This window comes from Hevea brasiliensis, chromosome 15, assembly GCF_030052815.1.
Source record: "Hevea brasiliensis isolate MT/VB/25A 57/8 chromosome 15, ASM3005281v1, whole genome shotgun sequence".
Classification (NCBI taxonomy): Eukaryota; Viridiplantae; Streptophyta; class Magnoliopsida; order Malpighiales; family Euphorbiaceae; genus Hevea; species Hevea brasiliensis.
Window position 1 is genome coordinate 73,609,155 of NC_079507.1, and position 22,063 is coordinate 73,631,217.

The 22,063-nt window shown below is 30.5% G+C and overlaps 1 protein-coding gene across 4 annotated transcripts; it reads right to left on the bottom strand.

The window, feature by feature from the left end:
* Positions 1-591: 591 nt before the first annotated feature.
* LOC110650074 (protein phosphatase 2C 70) lies at positions 592-9,811 on the bottom strand. Of its 4 annotated transcripts, XM_021804877.2 has the most exons (14): positions 9,532-9,803; positions 8,528-8,682; positions 8,022-8,196; positions 7,708-7,890; positions 7,427-7,599; positions 7,178-7,336; positions 6,601-6,744; positions 6,454-6,515; positions 3,201-3,336; positions 2,075-2,169; positions 1,394-1,509; positions 1,151-1,280; positions 881-935; positions 592-804 (listed from the first exon to the last, which is right to left on the bottom strand). In XM_021804877.2, exons 2-14 carry the CDS (start codon positions 8,534-8,536, stop codon positions 619-621), a joined length of 1,623 nt encoding a protein of 540 aa, XP_021660569.1. In that variant the 5' UTR covers positions 8,537-8,682; positions 9,532-9,803; the 3' UTR covers positions 592-618. The 4 variants fall into 4 exon arrangements, with proteins under 4 accessions (XP_021660569.1, XP_021660566.1, XP_021660567.1 ...); XM_021804874.2 differs by lacking the exon at positions 8,528-8,682 and having other exon boundaries at positions 7,184-7,336; positions 9,532-9,811; XM_021804875.2 differs by lacking the exon at positions 8,528-8,682 and having other exon boundaries at positions 592-780; positions 9,532-9,810.
* Between the last annotated feature and the right edge of the window lie 12,252 nt (positions 9,812-22,063).

Below are 22,063 nucleotides of genomic sequence, written 5' to 3' on the forward strand. Positions count from 1 at the left end.
ACTTGACCACAAACCAAACATTTTTTTCTATAATCAATCTATCTAACGGCAACAGTCAGCAGCTAGCCAATCTGCACAAACATTGGACTGAAGCATGTAATTTCCTCAACGATAATAAGAGCTTATCTGAAGAAATATTGATTGTTTTGATAGTCAGTGCCCCAAGTTTCCCAAGTACTCAATAGCTTTGCACTGTGGTTCATTCGCAATGAAAACTCAAAAGATGGTCAGACATTACTAATTTCCGTTTATGGTTTATGCAAATTCTGTTTGACAAAGTCATTCTTTCACAAGTACGTTCTATCGCATCCTCTGATTGTGTGTGTAAAAATCAACACCCACAATTTGCACCGTTAGTTGAAATCCTACCTATACTATATATACTTTTTACCAGACTTTATTTCCCTCAACCATGCATCCACTTGAAGCTTTCGCAGGCAATGTGCATCATGTCTTTAGGCGGCTTCCAACAACAAAATGAGAACCAATAACTCTGAAACACATATTGATGATGCAAACATCCGTCTGACTGGCACCGCCAAGCAGAAGATTAATGCAGACAATAGAGAACCCAAAAAAAAGAAATCATAATTGTACACCAAAAACTCATAACTTATATCAAGATACAGGTTCACAAGAAGATAATCTAGATTTGCTGTCAAAATCCAAGAAAATTATGGAGGTGTTATCCTTTGTCCGTAGTGTTCTAGCTTCACTCAACAAAAAATTAGCAATCTTCTCAGCAGGATTCTCTCCATCTGTAGAGTATCTCTCCCTCGTCTGTGTAGATAAAAGTTCCAAATTCTATCGAATTTCATGGAAAGAAAACTTTACAGAAATTCACAATGGATGATAATTGTTTTAACAGAAGAATATTCACCTGAAGCACAAGCTGAACTGCCTTCTTAACACTAATGACATCCCAAAAGCCATCACTGCAATTTTGCAGAATCCAGATTAGCATTTCCAACAACAATATAAATAACCAAGTAGAGAATAGATAGTCCTATCATATGCTATTTTTAGCAGCTTAAATCTCCAAAGCAGGCCAAGTAGAATGATTCAATACATCACAAACCAAATAATAGATAGTTACTGTAAGAATGTCAGTTATTGCTGAGGCAAGGATATTAATCAGAAACAAAATCACCTTGCCAACAGTGCAAAGGCCCCACTTGCTTGATTTATATGCACAGCTTCACTTATATAGGGTTCCGAACTGAATCGGGCATCCTGCTGTTTCAGAAATTTGTCTCCAAGCATCCGAGCAAGATTTAAGCCTGAAACAGGGGAGAGAATAGAAAGTCATCAACTTAATGACATTGATTCTGTGTGTTCCAAAATAAGTAGTTCTTCGAAGTGCCCCCCACCCTCCTTTTCCCTCCCTCCTTACCACAAAGCCGTGTTTCCCCATCTTTCAATGGTTCTCCTATTTCACTGATTCGAAGTCGTTCAGAATAACTAGTTACTCTATGGTCTTCCGTCATCTTAATCTGCTTCCCATCAACACTGAAAATGCATCCGGCTATAAATATGGTATTAAAGACAGTTATGATAGAAAATTTTTCATTTAGATGGCCACAACAATCATGATGTTGAAAAATAAAAGGCAACACTTAGCAAATAACAACTAGGACAATGCCATGGAAATGCCATAGGCAATAGACATAATAGTAGTTCTCTACTAGTGGTGTTTTTCATGTACCATGACCTTCTGTTGTATTAAACTTGCAGTTCACGTAACTTATAATTATAGCTGCCTATGTTTCCACCACTAACAGTGAACACTTTTCTCTGACATACATTGGCAAGATTTTAGCACTTTCATTTTGTCTATCCTCTTTCTTTAACCCTGGAACAGTCACTGTCACAAGAGTAGCCTCCATAGAAGATACTTTCCTAGAAAAATATACTAATGAACCTAATAGCATAATAACAAAAACTAGCTGCCCATGATCACTCTGCTATCATGTCTACGAGAGACTATTTGAGATTCCATTTTAGTGCATTTTTTTTCTTTAAATATATCATCCAAACAACGTAGAGAAATACAAAATGAGAATCTAAAGCATACTTCATAACACAAGCTGAATCACCAAGATTGGCACACTGAGCAAAGAAATTTTCATCACCATTAGCCCAAACCAGAAGCACCGTTGCAGTACAACCCTGCAGGGAATTGATTGTTGTAATGTTAAAACTGTATACCTTAATATCACAAAAGTTCATTAAAATGAATCAGAATAACAATAATACATTCTACGGTACTGGTTGTCAAAAATGTACAATATCCCAATTGCCTATTAAAATTAACCAAAAAAGAAAACTTAGTACACAATATAAAACTAACAGCTACCAGGAGCAAAATCCACAAAGACAACATGGTGCTCTGAATTCAAATTGTTACACCAACCAGAAAGAATTCCCACAAAACAATCAACAATATTGTGCACGCTTTTATCAAACCGATTCATGGCATCCGTAATGGTTGTTAAGGGCGCACCAAGTGGCCTAACTGAGATGACCCTCAAAAACAAGGAGCAAGACCTACCTTTACCACAGTCAGCCAGGTAAATAACTGAGTTGCACAATTTATTGCCTAGGCATCTTTTTCAAGGCACAACAATGGCGCAGCTTTGTTATATTTTGACTCTCACCATTATTATTATTATTGTTTTTATCTATTTTATGTTATTTAATCTAAAATATTGAAAGAAGGCTATGTTCGGGGTAATGGGGTGTCACAATACACCCTATAAAATTGAAAGCAACAAAAGAATAAAAGGACAAGGATTATCTTGGTGTTATGGCATTTCAATTGAAAATAATAACAAAGTTAAAAGAAAAGAAGGGAATAAGCAGCCTGCTCCGAATAAAGGTTTCCATAGCTGCCCTTAACCGATTTAGTACACTCTTTATTTATCTGTCAAATATGACCATCCATCTCTATTTTTCAATAAGGCCCTCTAAAGTTCAACTTTGATAAAACCAGAGTTGAACCTCAGATCATAATAAATTTACATGTAGCCTCAAATATTGGATAATTTTTGTAACAAAATTTATTAAGATTTTTTTTCATGAATATAAAAGAATTCATCAAAGTGGCAATCTGTGGCTTGGCTGAGTTGCTGCTGTCTCTTTTATTGAATTAATAAGAAATTTTCCACTGAGACTTAGACAAGGAAAGACCAAGGGAAAACCTCATAATAATTATTCATGGAAGCTTCTGTTTGAGAAAATGCAACTCTGAGAACTTCTGAAGCATCACATTGTGATAAAACTCTCTCCCTTGTCAGTGAATCTGATAAAATATTGGCAACCTTCTCAGGAAGCATTCTGCAGTAAAGAAGATGGTCAATTGCTAGTTATTAAAATACCCATCAAAGCACAAGTAAGAAACGAAAATAGACAAGGATAATGGATATTAAATTAGATAAAAAGCAAGATGATAAGTGTAACACTCCAAATTTTTAAATAATTATTTTATATGTAAATTATAATATTTTATTTTATTAAATATTATGGAAATTGAATTGGAATTTTCTGGATTTTTAAATTGGGTTTAATTTTCTTAAGACAAAAAATTAATTTAAAAATCACGTAGCAAAATTAAAAATATATTTAAACTTCACAAACTTTTATGAGTTTTTCAATAATTTTTTTGAAATTTTCGGTGCTCGTTTTGGGTCCCAAAGCAAAGTAAAAATTTAATTTTGGGTATCCTAAATCAAATCAGCGGATTCAAACTGGACCGAATCGGACCGGTCCACTTCTTTTTTTTCTTCCCCTCCATCACGCATTTCTGCCACCCCTCTTTCCCTCTCATTTTCTCTCTACTCTCCCCTCCCCACCACCGGCCACAACCTCCCCTCCCTTCCCCAGTCGCCGGCACCTCACCTTGAAGCCTCCCCACCGTCTGGATTGCCGGAAAAATGCGTCCAAACCTTCCTTCAAGCGCAGCTTGACGCTTCATGTTCCCAGTCAAAATTCGATCGATCCGGCCACCAATTAGACCGAGTCTAGTCTTAATCACCTTCTACACTTCGAAAGCTTTCCAAAGACACCAAGAATACGAATTTTCATCGAGCGGTTTATCCGAATCGAGCTTGAAAAGTTTTAGCTCATTTCGACTTTTTGATTAAATTTCTCCCGAACCAGGAACCCCCACGGAGATTTCGAGAGTACCAGCATGCTCTACTCAGCGAGAGTTTCACGGTGATATAAATTTCAAAATTTTCCGATACCGAAAATCCAGTGGATCCCATGAACTTCACAGTATTTTTCCAAGCCTTTAATGAGCTTATTTAATTAAATAAAAATTATATTCTAACTCCTGATATTGTGGACTTCATGTAGGTACTTTCATTTTGCGAAAATTCCACAGGCGCTCGGATCTGCAGTTTCGGACCAAATAGGAGGGCTACCGGAATTATCTCGGAAGTAGGCCAATATTACAACCCTCGCCACCATTTTCAGACGCCCCAAACGTATTCGAAGCATTAGAATTGACGTAGGTAAATTTGAACTCTAAATTTTCTTATTTACCTAGTAACAGGTTTAGAATGAAAATCCATAAAATATTCGTAGGTGACTAGAAAATTATAATTCCTTTTGCAATAATCTTATAACAATATTATGGATCTCGAGGCAAAATTTGAGAATTTTTAAAACTAATTTGAATGATTTTTGCAGAATATCAGTTTTAAGGACTATGACTGAATTTTCTGAGTATGTTAGTTTTGCCTGGTTTGGAGGGCTCGGGAGAGGTCATGTGATGCTATTGAGATGTGGGTTTGAGACTTGTGATTTTAGAAGCGTGATTTGAATCACTTTGCAGGTTGAGTAGATCCTAGGTACAAGAAAAATTTTGCTGAATTTTCAGCATAAATTAAGACATCTTTTGTCTCTTTAAAATCTTGTTTTAAAGTTAGTACTGATAAATTTATAATATAATTGTTTAGGTAATTGGAGTCGGCCATCCTCCTTCACTCAGCCAACACAGTAGCTTCTAGTTAATCTGAGAGTGATATTGAGTTTATTTATGATTTCAATATTATTATGTATTTAAGGTATGCCCATGCATCACTTATAAGTATATGTATATAGCTATTAATAGGCACGCCTTGTGTTGCATACTTACTTGATGAAATCGATGTGTTGTCGCCTTAGGGTAATTTGGAGCTCTGTGTATGTGTTGGCATGCGTATGGTGTGGTACTGGATATTGGTAGGATGAACAAATAGCCTGGAGCTAGTCTTGCTTGGGCTTGAACCTTTTTGTGATTAGTCGGGGTGAGTATGGCTTTGAGTTGATCTCGCTTACCCCCCGCATTTGGATTATTAAGATAAAGTCCGACTCAAATTGATCTCGCTGACAGACTTTGGATTGAATGAGCTGTATAGGGGATCAGCTCCTATATAAATACGTATATTGATGTGACAGATGGGTGTGTGAGTGCTCCAAATTATTTTTTGTGTGAATATTGATTGAATTTGTTTGGATGTGTTAGTATATATTGCATTTCATCCTTGGAAATGCATTAGCCCTAGATAGTTATAGAAATTGTATTTAAAATCAATATCTTACTCTATGAGTCGAACGTTCACTTCTGTTCATCTTATTTTTTAAGGTTACAAGAGAATCTCCTTCTTGTGATTAGTCTGTTTCCTTCCTCGCAGGTCTCTTAGCAGTAATATCAGAATTTCATAGTGTTAATTCAAAATCTAGAATTCTGCATGTGCTAAAAGTAGTTTATTTGGCTTGGGATTGTAATAGTTTATTTATTTTGAAATTGTAAACCTATTATTTATGTATGTGTGAATATATGGGATGGGTATTTATCTTGGATGAGGGAGCTGAACTCCCATTTGATTAAATTGCTATATTGATGATTGTGAGGATGAGATGAGCTCTCCAAATTGATATATTTTGTTAATTACTGGTCGGGTGAGCTAAAAACTGCTCGTTGGATAGTCCAATTTATGGTCGGACTCTGTCCGTTTGTCTTCTTGAAATTAGACTACAGTAATGGACCTTAAGTTTGGGCTTGGAATAGTTAGACTTACTACAGGCTTTGGGGGCCTTATGCCAACCTAAGTCCTAGTGTCGATCCGGCCCATAATTTAGGTCGTGACAATAAGGCATGCCTAAGCAACCAATGCAAAACATCTAATTATTAATAGTTTGATGCAAATAATAGGAAAGTACATTAGAGAGTCAGACTAATGGAGAACTGACAGAAAGAGAAAATTACAAGGAATTATGCACAAGGGATTCTAATTGAGAACTTCAACTTTAAACAAATCAAAACCAAATTACAAAGACCGTTTTAGACAAGTAGCAACAATAACGCTTCAAAGTGTTTGTTTCCATTGTTCAAGCTATGATAGCAAAAGAAGTGAGATTTCAATCTGCAGCAAAGCAAAATTATAGAACTGAGCTTAGAATACTAACTTGCTAGCAGAATTGGCAGCTGCTACTCCGCCATGCCCATCGCAAATACCAAACACTCCAAACTACACAATAGGGACTTCAGTTGTTTAGTTCTTTTCAAGAAACACATCACATCGTCATTAAAATGCAAAACTAATAAATTAAAACCTGGTCAATGCCAGGAAGGGGCCATTGATAATAGCACACATCTTCCATTGCAAGCTTCTTTCCTCCTCGACGTAAAGCCATGGGATCTGATGCCATACCTACACCAAAAGGTGTCTCGTTCTCAGATTTAGATGTAACATGAACCTGCCAGAATCATATATATATATATATGAAGACATCAATTAGTAAATGTGTTACCATCTGTGCTTTCAAAACAAAAAGGTGATATGTCCTGTCATAGTTCTGCTAGGTTTAGGTAAAAATATTTATCTATCAACACGAAAAAAAAATGCATAAAAACAGAAAACAGAATATGATAAGCCATACTTGTATGTACAACAGATAACATTATCAGAAGTTCTTTTTGAGAGAAGAAACCTATGCACCCTGAATTTCAGTAGCCAGATATGTTTGAATCTTGTCAAATAGGAAAAAGCTTTATCAAGTTATGAGGTATCTTAAGAATTCATTATCCCAGAAAAAGAATTCAACTAATTACGGACAGCTAAATTTAACTAGAAAATCAGCCAACAGAATACAAATTCATGCATGACAAGAAATAACTTGATAAGCTTACATATACATTTGAGGTTGTGCCAAGTGTTATTATGTCTCCATTTGTTAACTCAACTGGGTCACCCCAGTGTCTACTTCCAGAGTCTGGATGATTGACAGGCTGTGAATTCAAAAGTGTTCCATTTAGGCTGCCCATATCTACCAGCTCCCATTTTTTCTTCTGAAATAACGATTGATGTCCATTATAGTCACTGCTCAATACATAAGAGTACAAAATCAAATCAAACTGGTGTAGTTAACAGGAACTTACATCCATATTCCAATTAATCATTGCATGCTTCCCAGAAACCTCTGAGTCCTTTAACAACAAGTCACTAGAAACTCTTCCAAGGGTCAGCGGAAGCCGTGAAGAACTTGTTGACTGTACAGAACAACGGACCCCACTAGAAGGACCAGAAATGACCTCCAAAGAGAGGCAGCTTCCTGCACTTCTAACAGAAAAATATGATAACACGTTTTTCATATTTAGAGAAATAAACATAACTTTAAAGAACTAGCCTCTTTCACACAAGCGAAAAGACAAGAAATTACTTTGATCAATGATAACCTTGGGCACAAATTCCTGAAATGGATCATTTTCCTGACTCAATCCCAATATATGACTTTGATCTTCCTGTCTAACATGTCTCTGCACTTCAGCTAGGTGCTCAGCAGGAAATATACACTTAAAGGTTTGGTCAACTGAAATTTCCTCTGCAGGTTCTGAAACTACATCTAAAACCACGCTATCTCTTGTTATAAATTTTTTAAAAAAAAAAAAAGGAAAAAAATTGCTTTCTAAACCAGTAAAATACAAATTAACAGCAAATTACATAATGGAATATACACGATGTAAATCACAGTACCTTGTATCAAATGGGCTGATGTAGAAGGAAGCCTCTGTTTATGAACAAGTCCTACTGGTCGGGACAAATGCAATGGCCCTTCATTTTGATAACATGCTCCCTCTAGATCATAATTTCTTGCCAATTCATTGCTTTCCACATCATCTGAAACAAGGGGCCTATCTAAGTCACCAACCTAAAAAGCAAGATGTTAGGAGGTGTGAAGAATAATACACAGAAGCACGTGCAAAATTACTTGTTTTATCAATATCTGCATTTAAAGAATATACCGAAATTCTTACATCCATAGTTAGCACACCATGGACAAGGAAAATATCTAATAAGTTTTAACACAGAATCATATTGCCTTTTAACATTATAAAGTTACATCAAAAATATTCTATGTATGTAGAATACGTGTCAAAGCATCTTCAAAGTACCACAAAATACAACAAAAATATTAAATCACTTTGGACAAGTGCCAGGAAGCTTCTGCGAAATATTGAGCTTAATACAGATGTGTTTACCATATACATTTGGCTGCTTGACTACTCCAGAAGCAGTTACTAGCCTTGAACATTTTTGATAAATATCAAATAAAAGTTGCCAAGCGCTTGCTGCATAGGGTTGAAATTTCTTGAACTCCATTCCTTACTTTCACCTTTTATCCACTTAATCGAGTCTAAGAGAGATTAAACATATGCAAAGTTTCTCAAAAATTGACCCCTCTGTTGCTAGAATTTGTATAAAAAAAATACTTCCACAGACATAAACAAGCTGTCAGTTACAAAATAGTAGTTAATTCATGAATTGTGATAAATTAAGTAATGTCGATCCCAAATCCCATTCATTCAAGCAGTATTTAATGTTAATCCCTGATGCCCAAAACTGGACCACGACCAGGACCACGACCACAACAACAAGAACAATTTCTGTATGCTGCATAAATTCTTTACCACATTGCACCTGAGATGCGATCAAGTAATTCCATGGAGAATGGAGATATGGATAAATCACCATCAGTTAACCAAATTCTCCTTAAACTAATGACTATACGGGTTCCAGTATCAAAGAAACCTAGTTATTAACATCTCACCTATATGACACCTCAAAATACCCAAACAATGAAGATCAATCGGTGACGATTAAAAATAAATTAAAAGGACAAAAAAAAAAAAAAGGTTAGCGGGAAATCAATGCCAAGCCTCCGATGCAATCACCGGAAAGATTAAATAAAACTAAAACCCTCGTCCTGCCTTCCTGCTAGCTTTATTAAATTCAAATGACTATATATACGATTGAAGAGCAAACAAATCGGCCATTATAAAACTCATATCTCAATTCCTAGAATTTCTTACCAACCAAACAGGACATCACATTATATCCAATGATATAATGGAAAAATAGAGGATCAAAAACCTAAGCATATAAGAGAAAGAAAAGGAGAAAATATAATTGGATTGAATAAGAAAGGAAAGGAGGCGAAAGAGGGAAGGGTTGGGGTGGGGGGGGTGGTGGGAGAGGTGTTTACCTTGAGGGTGGGAGAACGGGAGGAGAAGAAGAAGCGCCATGGTTTACAGGCGAGGAAGATGAGGAGGAGAATCAAAAGCAGCATAAGGACGAGGACACCAACAATGATCTCCAGCAGCATCATCTCCATAGTCGTCTCTTTCTCTCTCTACTTGTCTATCTTACAGATTAGAGATTGGGTTCTGATTTGCGAGAAACTCGCTCTGAAATGGTCGCACATTGCATTTCACGCTTCATTTTTTTTTTAATTTTTTCCTTTCCATTGACACAAATTTTATTAATTCCCATGAAATCTAAATTATATTATACAGTACACACCTACGCTAACATATATTATTTATTTTTTATTATTTTGTTAATAAAGAAAAAAGAGTATTATTCCGAAATGGCAATCGTGTTGTGTAACTAATATACATGGGCAACTGATGTGTACGTGTCACAGACTCACAGAGCCATGTCATAGTCACGTGCATGGGTGCGTGTAGGCGCGAATAAAAGAGTGAATGAGAGATGAGGGTCCAGTCCAGTGGAACTGCATGGACGGGTGGGATATTCAAGGCTTATTGTTTTTATGTTCTTTCTAGTTTTGTCTGGTTGTGGGTGGCCTAATGTATTGTCCATTGTAATAAAGGGCCTGCTACTGCTGCCTGGGCTTCGACCATGGACAAGTTGGTAAGGAAATTAATGAGTGATTGTAGAAGGCTGGGACCATGAAATCCAATGCTCTCATGGGCTAAGGTGAGAGATAAGCTAGGCTTGCGAAATATTGGCCTCAAATATGGTTTGGGCTTTGGGTTGGGCTTACTTTTTATCCATGGGAGGAGGTTTCTCTTCTAAGCCAACATTCCAATATATATATATATATATATATATATATATATATATATATATATATATACAAGTCGAATTTCCAAGTGTTTATGCTAAAAACATAAATGAAATATTTAAAGTTTTTACCAATAAGGTGAATTCCTACTAACATTGGACATTTTCAGTTAATAGGTGTAAATTATATGTAAAATAATAGAATTAGTTATATAAATAAAATCACACCTATTAAGCAAAAAAATTTAATATTTTATATTAAATATTTTCTTAAAATAGTGTTAACAATAATTAAAATACAAAATAAAAAAATTAAAATATATATATAATGAAAATTTTACATAATGAATTTTCTTAAAAAAAAATCAAAATCTCCTAAAAGAATAAAATATAAATATAGATACAATGAAATCTTACTTAATATATGTGATTTAAATTTTAAGGTTTTAATTAATGATAAATGAATATTAATTTTTAAATTTGAAATTTTTAATTGGTCTTATCAAAATAAAGAAAAATAAAAAAAAATTCAAAATTTCTAAGAAATGAAAACTAGGATGCTAAATATATCTATATAATAGGTAAATGCATGAAGGAGGGGAACAATGAGATTGGCTAAAAAGCCCATAGCAATTTAATATTATTACAATAAAAAAAAAATAAATTTAATTGGCTACTATAATTTTTATTAATATTTCTCAACAATTCTAATTCTAATACAATCATAATTCTAAATTATAATAAACATGTATAATTATAATTCAAAAAATCATGAAAGTTCAAATTTTATTTACAACACACATATATAACTAAGTATAGAAAAATATTAAAGTCTAATTTATATATGCCATTTTTTTGTAATAAAACAATTACCTAATAAATTAGTATTTTATTAAATTTTTTGACAAATCTCAATTAAAATTCTTTATACCGTTAATTATTATAAAAGTTAATTGATTATTTATAATAATTATTATCATATTTATTTGCTCAAATTGATTTGTGATTGAAAATTATATCATAAAATTATAAATGGCAAAATATCTAAAATTATAATTATAATTATAATTCTAACATAGTTATAATTTAAATTTTAAAAGTTTAGAATTTGATATAACACATTGATGATGAGAAAAAAGCTAAATAAATCAAGCATATATATCATGAAACTAAATTAGCATAGAATTATAGTAATGTTAGAATTCTTATTTCAGTTTGATAATTCTTCTAAATTGATATTACATAGTTATAATTGGTATTTTTATTTATTTATTTATTTATTACATATTAATAATTAAATTTAATTATAGCACATAAATTTTCATGAAAATATAATCCAATCAAAGATATAATAAATTTTAATTTAATAGATATTTTATAATTTTTAATTTAATAAATATTTTTATTCATAAAATTAATTAAAAAATAATATTATTTTAATTTAAATAATAAAATTTAATATTTAATATTTATATGTAAATTATAAAGATAATAATTAAAAATATAAAATTATCATTGTTATTATTACGTGATATAGTTTTTAGCTAAAAATTATTTTAATTTTCATTAAAAAATTTAATATTTTAAAATACTATAATTTTAAAATTTTTTATTTTTAATGGACTGCTTATTTTTTAATTAAGTAATATTAATATAATATAATATATTAAAATTATTAAAAAATTACATGTAAATAAAATTAAATTATAAATACTAATAACAAATATAAATAAGGAATATAACACATTAAATTAAAAAAAAAAACTAATATATATATATATATATATATATATATATATATATATATATACACATATGCATGTGTATGCGCGTGTTCGTGTGCGTGTTGGGTTTAGTTATAGATGAGAGTGGTAGGCTTTAACGATTGATCTTTTAGTAAAATAAAAATAAAAATAGTTGTGGACTTGTGGTGTTCAAAAAGTTAACTTGCCTACTACTAGCTTAATAGATATTTTGTTTTCGTTTTAAATTAGGGGAATAAAGACTAAATTTGACTATTTGAGATTGATGATATGACCTCAATCACTGAGTTGATTATACACTATAAATCATATCAAAAGTGTTATTAGTGAAATTTTTAGGTAAACATTAATATCTAAATCATAAACAAAAATCCTATACACTCTAAATCATATCAAAACTGTTGTTATTAAAATAGGTGAAATTTTTAGGTAAACATTAATTGCTAAATCATAGACAAAAATCTATTATAGGTGCTATATATATATATATATTTTATCTTATCTATCAAAACTAGAAATATTAAAAATAACTACAAAAATTATCGACTACAGAATTTTGTTAATAAATTGTCAACGCTTTACTGATAAAAAAGAGAAATAAAATTTAAATTAATTTTTACCGACAAAATTACCGATTAATTACCGATCAAAACTTTACCGACGATTTAATTTCATAGGTAAAAGTGGTGCCTAACATTAGCGGCAAAATAAGCGATCAAATAATAAAAATAATGACCAAATGTTTCGTCAGTAATTACCAACGAAACGCTTTTCATAGGTAATAATAATAAAAAAATAGAAAATAAAATTAAAAAAAAAACTTGAGAAAAATTTTTTGTTGGTAATTACCAACGAAAAGTTTTTATAGATAATATTAAGAAAAAAATAGAGAAAAAAATTTCTAAAAAGCTAAAAAATTTTATCTACGAATTTTTTTCGTCGGTAATTACCAGTGAAATACTTTTCGTAGGTAATATTAAGGAGAAAATAGAGAAGAAAAAATCTAAAAAGCTTTAAAAAATTTTTTCATCAGTGATTACCAACGAAACACTTTTCGTAGGTAATATTAAGGAGAAAATAGAAAATAATTAAAAAAAAATACCTACGAAAAATTTGTCATCGATAATTACCAACGAAAAGCTTTTCATAGGTAATATTAAGAAAAAATAAAGAAAAAAATTTCTAAAAAACTAAAAAAAAAATACCTACGAAAAATTTTTCATCCGTAATTACCAATGAAAAACTTTTCGTAGGTAATATTAAGAAAAAATAGAGAAGAAATTTTCTAAAAAACTAAAAAGAAATACCTACGAAAAATTTTTCGTCCGTAATTACCAACGAAAAGCTTTTCATAGGTAATATTTAAGAGAAAATAGAGAAAACAAATTTTAATAAACTAAAAACATTTTATCTACAAAACTATTTCGTCGATAATTACCAACGAAATCCATTTTGTAGGTAATATTAAGAAGAAAATAGAAAAAAAAAATTTAAAAGCTCAAAAAATGTTAGCTACAAATTGTTTTCGTCGGTAATTACCAACAAAACGATTTTCGTAAGTAATATTAAGGAGAAAATATAAAATAAAATTAAAAAAAATACCTACAAAAAATTTATCATCGGTAATTATCAACAAAAAGCTTTTCGTAGGTAATATTTTGAAGAAAATAGAGAAAAAAATTCAAAACAAATAAAAAAATTTATTATTTTAGAGAAAATAGAGAAAAAAATTCTAAACAAATAAAAAAAATTTACCTACGAAAAGTATTTTATCGATAATTACCGACGAAATACTTTTTGTAAGTAATATTAAGAAGGAATAGGAAAAAAAATTTTTAAAAACTTAAAAAATTTTAACTATGAATTGTTTTCGTTGATAATTGCCAATGAAACGATTTTCGTAGGTAATATTAATATTAAGGAGAAAATAGAAAATAAAATTTTAAAAAAATACTTACGAAAAATTTTTCATCTGTAATTACGAGCGAAAAATATTTAGTCGGTAATTCGTCGGTAAATTATAAAAAAATGTGAAATTTTCACATCGTTTTGGAATAGATTGGAGGATAGTAAATTTGTCTATAAAAGGAAAACTACTATCCAACATAGAGTAATTGTGGCATAGTCACATATATGAGGTCTACTTTGGGCCCCACTAGTAATTTTTTTTTAAGTCAATTAAATATTAAAAAATTATAAATTAATATAATTAATAATTAATATTTAATTAAAAAATTAAAAATTAAAAAAATTAAAAATTAATTTGAAAATTTTAAATTAAATTAAAAAAATTAAAAATTAAATTAAATTAAAAAGTAAAGATTAAATTAAAAAATATTAAATAAAAATTAGCTACGAAAATTTATTTTCTTCAGTAATTATCAACAAAAAATTTTATCAGTAAATAATCAATAACTTATAAGAGTAAAATCTCATACGAAATTATCTACAAAAAAAATTTAAATTTACTTATAAAATAATTCGTCGATAAATTTAGCGAAAACATTTTTTCATCGATAAATTTAATAAAAACATTTTTTTCATTTGTAAAAATTACCTATGCTAGTATTTGTGGACAAAAAAATTTCATCGGTAATTCGTCGGTAATCACTAATTACCTACGAAATTTCAGTATATTTAGCCAATAATTTTCATAACTATTTTTTTAATTTCTTGTAGTGCATTCATAATAAATTAAATCTCTCTAAAAAATATTCAATAAATCAAAATTTTCAATAATTCATAATTTTTTAGTAAAAAATCAAAAAAGTGATGACTTAAACTTAAATTTATCAGGTAAACTACAAGATTGAGTTAGGTTGGAAATAATTCATAATTCATACATATGTGATTTTACACTATAATATAAGAGATTTAACATTTACGTAAGTTTTTTTTTTATGAAATATTTTAATACAATGCATAATTTAATAATTATTGAGGAAATTTTAGTAAAGAAAAAAAATATAAATTAAGAAATTTTACTCAGAAAACAACACTAACATCGATAAGTATAACTACTTGCAAAGAAGGGTAATAAAAGCCAATTGAATAGCATAATAATTTTTCTTTTATATCATGTCATACCAAAGTCGGTGTGCTTAATCTCTGACCTCCTTCAGCCATTTCTCGTTATCTTCAAGGCAAAAAAAGCTCACGAAGTAAATTGCATGATGATTATTATTTGTTTTACAGGTGCAAGTATTTAATTATATAATTAAGAATTTAAGATGAAGAAGATGAAGGAGAAGTGAATATATGGAAAGTGAAAAATTCAATTAATTTCTAATTACTTGTCCATTTAAAATATATCCATATATAATTTTTAATAGATTATATTTGTTAAAGGTGGCAGATACGGCTTTTAATTGTTTGGATTCTGATATCCATTTACGTTAATTAATTTGTTTTCTAAGTGCTGTTTTTTAGAGGTTCAAAAGGGCAATTTATTAACTTAATTATTTTTTTTTTAATTAAGTTATACATTACCATTTATTAACTTCTAATTCTATTAATTAAAAGATTAAACCTTTCTCTTGTTATAAGTCACCTAAAGAGTTATAATTTAACTCAATTTTAATTATTTCTATATATGTGCCTTAATTATTTCTATGAGAATTTTAATATAAATATAATTTAAATATATAAAACCCATTTGTATTTAAAATTAAACTTATATTAAATGCATCCATTTATTAATATTATCAGCGGATTTACTTTTATTTTATAATTAATGTTAATTTTACCAAAAAAAAAATTCAGTTTGTGAAGTTGCACAACTAATTAATAAATATTTCAGTTTTCAATTACTAAATCCTGGATAGATAATGTTAGAGTAGGTGGGACATATTTAATTATATGGTTTAAGTTCTGTGCACCATCATTTTCATATATATCTCTATATATATTTTTTATTTTCTTTTTGTAATTAAAGAAAGCAATTAATCCATATATATTTTGATTGGTAAAAGCCAAACATTCAATGCTTTGATATTAGTATGCAAGAACTCAGACAAGTCAGAACAAAAACACCAGAACACTCATGTGAATTTTTCTTGCCTAGAATATGATTTATTATAAATTTAAGATATAAGATATGTAGTAAAGTTATTTATTAAAAATATAAATTTTATATAATTATATTTTAGATTCATAATAAATTAAATTTAAATAAGAATTTTTTTCAGGTATGAACCTCTAAATTAAGAATTTATGAAATGATGTGGCCCAACTGTAAGTGTACAGGCATCTCAAGTAGTATAGAAAATATATCGTTCTCTCAAATAGTTGTATTATAAATTAAATTTTTGATATAAAAAATATATTAATCTAAACTAATTTTGGGCTAACAACTAATTAAATGAAGAGATTGGGAATTAAAGGTTATGTTTGTAAATTCAATAAAAAAAATGCTTGAATAGAAAATTTTATTAAAATTATAAGAAATAAATTGAGTTAAATGCGATATGGCAAGAATTAAAGTAACAAGCAATTAAAATCAATTAACAATCAATAATGATAAAATGATGATTCCAGAGTTTAGGGATTTATATTTAAACTATTTTGGAATTTTGATTAGTTAGCCAAACATATAAAAATTATGGATTTTAAGGAGATTGATTATCAAATCATTTGAAAACTCATTCGAATGAGATAAAGAGTACCTTAATTAATTTAATCTTACTTTCATGGAGTTAAAATTAACCAAGATCCATTAGGTTCTTTAATCAATCTACTAATCCTTAGTCTATTTCTAGATCTAAGTTAATTAAGTCCAGTTTCTTGATTATCTATTACTGGATTTTCTCGTTGGTGCTTCAACCAAGAATTATGAACACAACTTAATGGGATACTATACAAAACATGTCATTAAGCACACAATAAATAGATAAAACCTAATAAAAACCATAAATTTTGGATTAACTAGCTCAAATCCATAAAATATCTTAAATATTACATATCCAACTCCAGAATCTTTAAAATACTACTCACTATCCATATTTAGTATAAGAGATTATAAGCAAAAGAGGAAATAAATTATAAAAATAAACTAAACTAAATAAACTCGATAAATGAAGTGCAGAAAATGTGAAGATGAGAAGAAAAATCCAAAATCCCGATCCAAAAATGGAATTGTCGGCTGCCTTTTCTTTCTTTCCTTATTCTTTCAATTTTTCTTGTTAGAGCAAAAATGAGGTAAGAGTTTTATTTATATTCTCTTATAAAAGCCCTAAAAATAGTGTGTGAGGGTATTGTATGTGTAACAAAAATCCTCCTTCAGTTAATTAATGAGGAAGTGCACAGGCTGTGCAAGTGGTTGTGTAGGATATTGTGCACATTTGGCAGGCTCCAGAGATTTTCTGTGAAGATGCATAGGTTGTGCAAGTTTCGTCAAGTCCAGAGGTCTTCCATGAATGTGGACAAGCAAGCTGCATAGGCTGTGCAAGTTTCGACAATTCTAAAGATCTTTCGTGAAGGTGTACTGGTGACTTGCATAGGCTATGCGACATTCTGTGCAAGTCTTGGCAAGTTTAAACTTTCTTCCATGAAGGTGCACAAGTTGTGCAAGTACCCTGTGTAGATTTCAGCAAATTCAAAACTTCTTTTAATTTATATACAAAAGCTGCAAAGGCTGTACAAATACGCTGTGCAGATTTTGGCAGGCTGTGCAGGTTTTGGTAGGTTTAATTTTTTTAATTTTCAAACTTCATTTTTAGCACTTTTAGACTTGAAAAATACTCTTCACTTGCACAATTACCTTTTAGTCCCTCAAGAACATTATTTTATATACAAAATAAAAACAAAATTATAGATTAGTCTAAAAATTGATAAATATGAAAAATTAAGCAAATAATTAATAAAATTAACTAAAAATGACTATGAAATTCAACCTAAATGATTATATAATATGCATGTATCATGAAACATGCTCACTACGTTGTCAAAGATTAAAGAGTGATTCTATTATGGTCGGTTAAATCATTTTAATTGAAAAATGATTAAATGTTAAATATAATATATTTTTTAATTATATTAATATTAAGATGGAAAATAAATTTTTAAATTAGTTTTTTGATATTTAAAAATATATATATATATTTTTTGAAAATCACTTTTTTGAAAAATTTTCAGACACTGAAATTAAATCCCATGTTGCAACGGCACACTCCAAATTATTTAGAGTTTGAATCCATAAAAAATTTGTAAGAGACAGTTGTCTATCTTTCCTCACTAATTAGGGACATATATGTGTTTCCACAACATGCTGTCCATGTACACGCTACTCACTCTTACATGGTCAGCAATGTCGTTTTCTGCTAGAAGAAATTAACCTAATTTGTACCACCTGCTGAATTTAGTTAGCATGATTAATGCCACTAGCAACTCTTCAAGATTCAAGAATAACCAGCAGGCCATGACCAAACTTCTAATTGAAAGCTTATTTTGAATTCAGCAAGTTAATAAATAATGTCATATACTTCCTTGTCACAGATAAGAAATTAAAAAACAAAAAAAAAATGTGTATGTTTAATTAAGCCGCCAAAATAGTTGACAGCACAAAATTCTAAAGAAATCTATCTACTGGCCAAGGGTTTGTCTTTATTTTCTTAAGACTTAACCAGCAAGTTTTCGCAAATGGTCATGCAACATCCCATAAAATCAAAGCTAATCCATGAGAGATTTATTCCCTTTGTCTATTCACCTTTATAAAAAAAAAAAAAAAGAAAGTATTGTTATTCCTCTATATATAGTGTCATTCAAATGTCACTTACAACTAACATTTTAATATATATATTTATTAACAAACTAGCTAACAGTTGCAGAGTAGATAAATGCAGAAACATTTCAACATCATGAAAATGATAGATCCTTTTTTATTTATTTTTACTAATATTGATTAATCATCATAATCAAATAACTAGCAGATGTATACTACTCATGCATAGACTCATTAAATGTCTAATCTAATCACTGTCTGTAAACTAATTAACCCTTCAACCCCCTGATGTGTATATGTATTGCCTCTTAAAAGGTTTTTCATGGGCTTGATGCATTTATGTATAAAATTTAATTTTCAGCTTCTTAATTATAATTAGCAATAAAATGGCCATTAGTTCCATGACAAGTTTGCATGGATTACGTAGGATTTTCCTTTGTATATATTGTTAGTTGTTCCTACTGTTATAATTATTTAATATATAATTAATAAAGTATGGAAAGAAGAGGAAAGGTGGCACTAAAAAAGGGTCAAAAAGGTAGGCAGAGCGCTTTGTTTACATGCTTGTGTAAGCCATGAACTGGATTCCCTTGTCTCTTAGCAAAGTCTGTATAAAAAATATATCACGGGGAAAAACCAAAGGGCTAACTTTAGGTTTCACTCAAGGCCAAAGAGACATGACGCATTCCTCGTTAAAGATTCCCCATTACTTAAACAAAAGCTGATGGATTCTGATGCAAAATTCATTTCTTTCTCAAACCCATCACTAATTAAGTGGGCGTTGGCTTAAACAACATCAAAGAAATTAAACACAGATAGATTCTGATGATACAAATTAATTTGATGCTCAGCGTTGGCATGCACACATAATTCTTGTTGGCTCTCACTGGCAATTAAAGAAGCTTTTTGTACTATGAATGGTTTTAAAGGCATGTTCGTTTAGAGCTGCCAAAGGTTACCACGTTTGTTTTTTATTTCGTTTCGTAGGGTTGCACATTAGGAATTAGCTAGGACCACATGATATAGTACTGTATAATTAGGTTTCAGTATCTATATTTCTAGGTCTCAGTACTTGAAGCTCCATATGCTTTGCAAGCATCAAGAAAGTCTTGTTTATAGTAGGCAACTTTTCCTGAACTACCCTTTTGATCACAAAAAGAGCAATTAGCTTGTATTTGCGTTAATGACCTTTATCCCCATTGATATTTTGAATCTCTGCGGATGAGCTGTTCCTGAATCGGCTTTTTCAAGAACTTTGCCACTGACAACAGATATGGAGATCAGGTCATCAAAACTTAAAAGGGATGATATGTTCTTAACTTTTTTTTTTTTTTTTTTTATAGGCAATATGTTCTTAACTTGTGACTTATTCTATTTATTATAAGGGGAAATTAGGCTGTACTTACAGAGTCTTTTGAGTTTTATTTATACCAGTTGCCATATTGCAGGCTGACTTGTTTAGGTCGCCCGTCACTATCTTTGCTAGTTGGTCCTTGCTAAGCATTCCGATAAATAGAAAGGCGATGGTCTTATCTATATTTTGGTTCTGCAAATTAAATTTAAGTGTCTATTATATATATAAATGTCAATAATCAGTTAGTGACTACCATAATTGAGCCTGGAGTCCTATATGTGAAGAGAAGATATTGTAGAAGATTATTGCACGGATAAAATCTAGATATATGCTTGATATCAATCTTTTGGAGGATTCCTTGTTTTATGTTTCATTTTAATTTTTTTCTTAATTCTACATTTTGGAGAGTAATGTTGCATATAGATTGTGGCCCTGCCTATCTTTTAGACCACCACAGCCATATTTAGTTGTAATTTTTGACCTAAGTGATTTTTTCTGGCATTGATGATTCATTAAATTTCGATCTTATTCCCTCATCCGATGAAAGGTTGTATGCGCAAGTTATCAAATGATCAGTAGCAGTTTGATATTTGTTGATCAAGTTTTGAAAACATGATGGATTATTGCGTTATTAATTGAGTAATTACAGTAAATGAGAATTTTAAGTATTCCAACTAATAATAATAATTAAACATGATGGAATATGACATAATATTACACAAAAGACATTTGTGAAAACATGTATTTTATAGTTCGGATATACTTTGTTATATAATTATATCCTTCTGTTCCCACCACTGGTTAGTTTAATTGGGAATCAGCAACAGTCATTATCTATAAAAATGGAAGAATTTCTCAGAATATATATATATATAAAGAGACTAGGATTATACATAGATGCACCTCTCTAATTCGAGTCTCTTTCTGACTCCTAAAAAAAAGTACTAGCCAAAATCTTACGGAAAACGGCTATTAAAATAGAGGTTAAGTAAAATGAAGATGAAAAAGAATGTTAGTTCACGCATGTGTAATCACAGAAAGGCAACGAGGAAAAGCTTGGAGGGGTACATGTTGCTTTGATGCATGCTTATGACTGGTGCCATGTTGCAGTCTTTTACTCTAAATAGTGCAACGAATCCTTCATTAAATTCTAAACTTGGAAGTCTCACCCGCAACAAGGCCTCTTTCTTCTTCTTCTTCTAAACTAAAATAAAATTGCAGCGGCAACTTTATAGGCATTAGTTTAAACATTTTAGGGTAGGCCATTTGTTGTGTATCCACATGATTGAGTGCTTCTCCTCTTCTTCTTTTTTCAGCATTGTTTTGAGAGAAGGACAGAAAGAAAGAAAGAGAGAGGATAGGATTCATAAGCACAGGTTAGCACCTAGCCGACAAACAAAAGTTGCATTGGTGGAGGATCACTTCTTTCTTTTTCAAATGGCTTTTAACATGTCCGTACAATTTAGTGATGGTTTGGAAAAAATTTTTTTGGGTTAATGGAAGGCCACACCAAGAAGAGAACAGGATTACGTTTAACACAAACCAACCCAAAACCATTAAACAACTTTTTTTTTTTTTTGTGATCATTCTCTGTCTGAATGATAAACTCTGTGAATTTGAATTAGTTGAAATTTACAGTGCACAATACATATGATGATCACGTTTGAATAATTTGCAAGTTAACATGCAGCAGGTCATATCAGGTGGGACTCACCATGACACACCACCTTTTCTTTGAATCCTTGGTGGGCTCGCTCCGGTGGGGCTGGCCGGTCGCTCTGTCACTAATTTTTTTTTTTTTTTTCCCTCAAACATCATCATTAATCCATGAAGCATATGTTCTCTGCTGAACATTGATTTTCTATTTTTTATT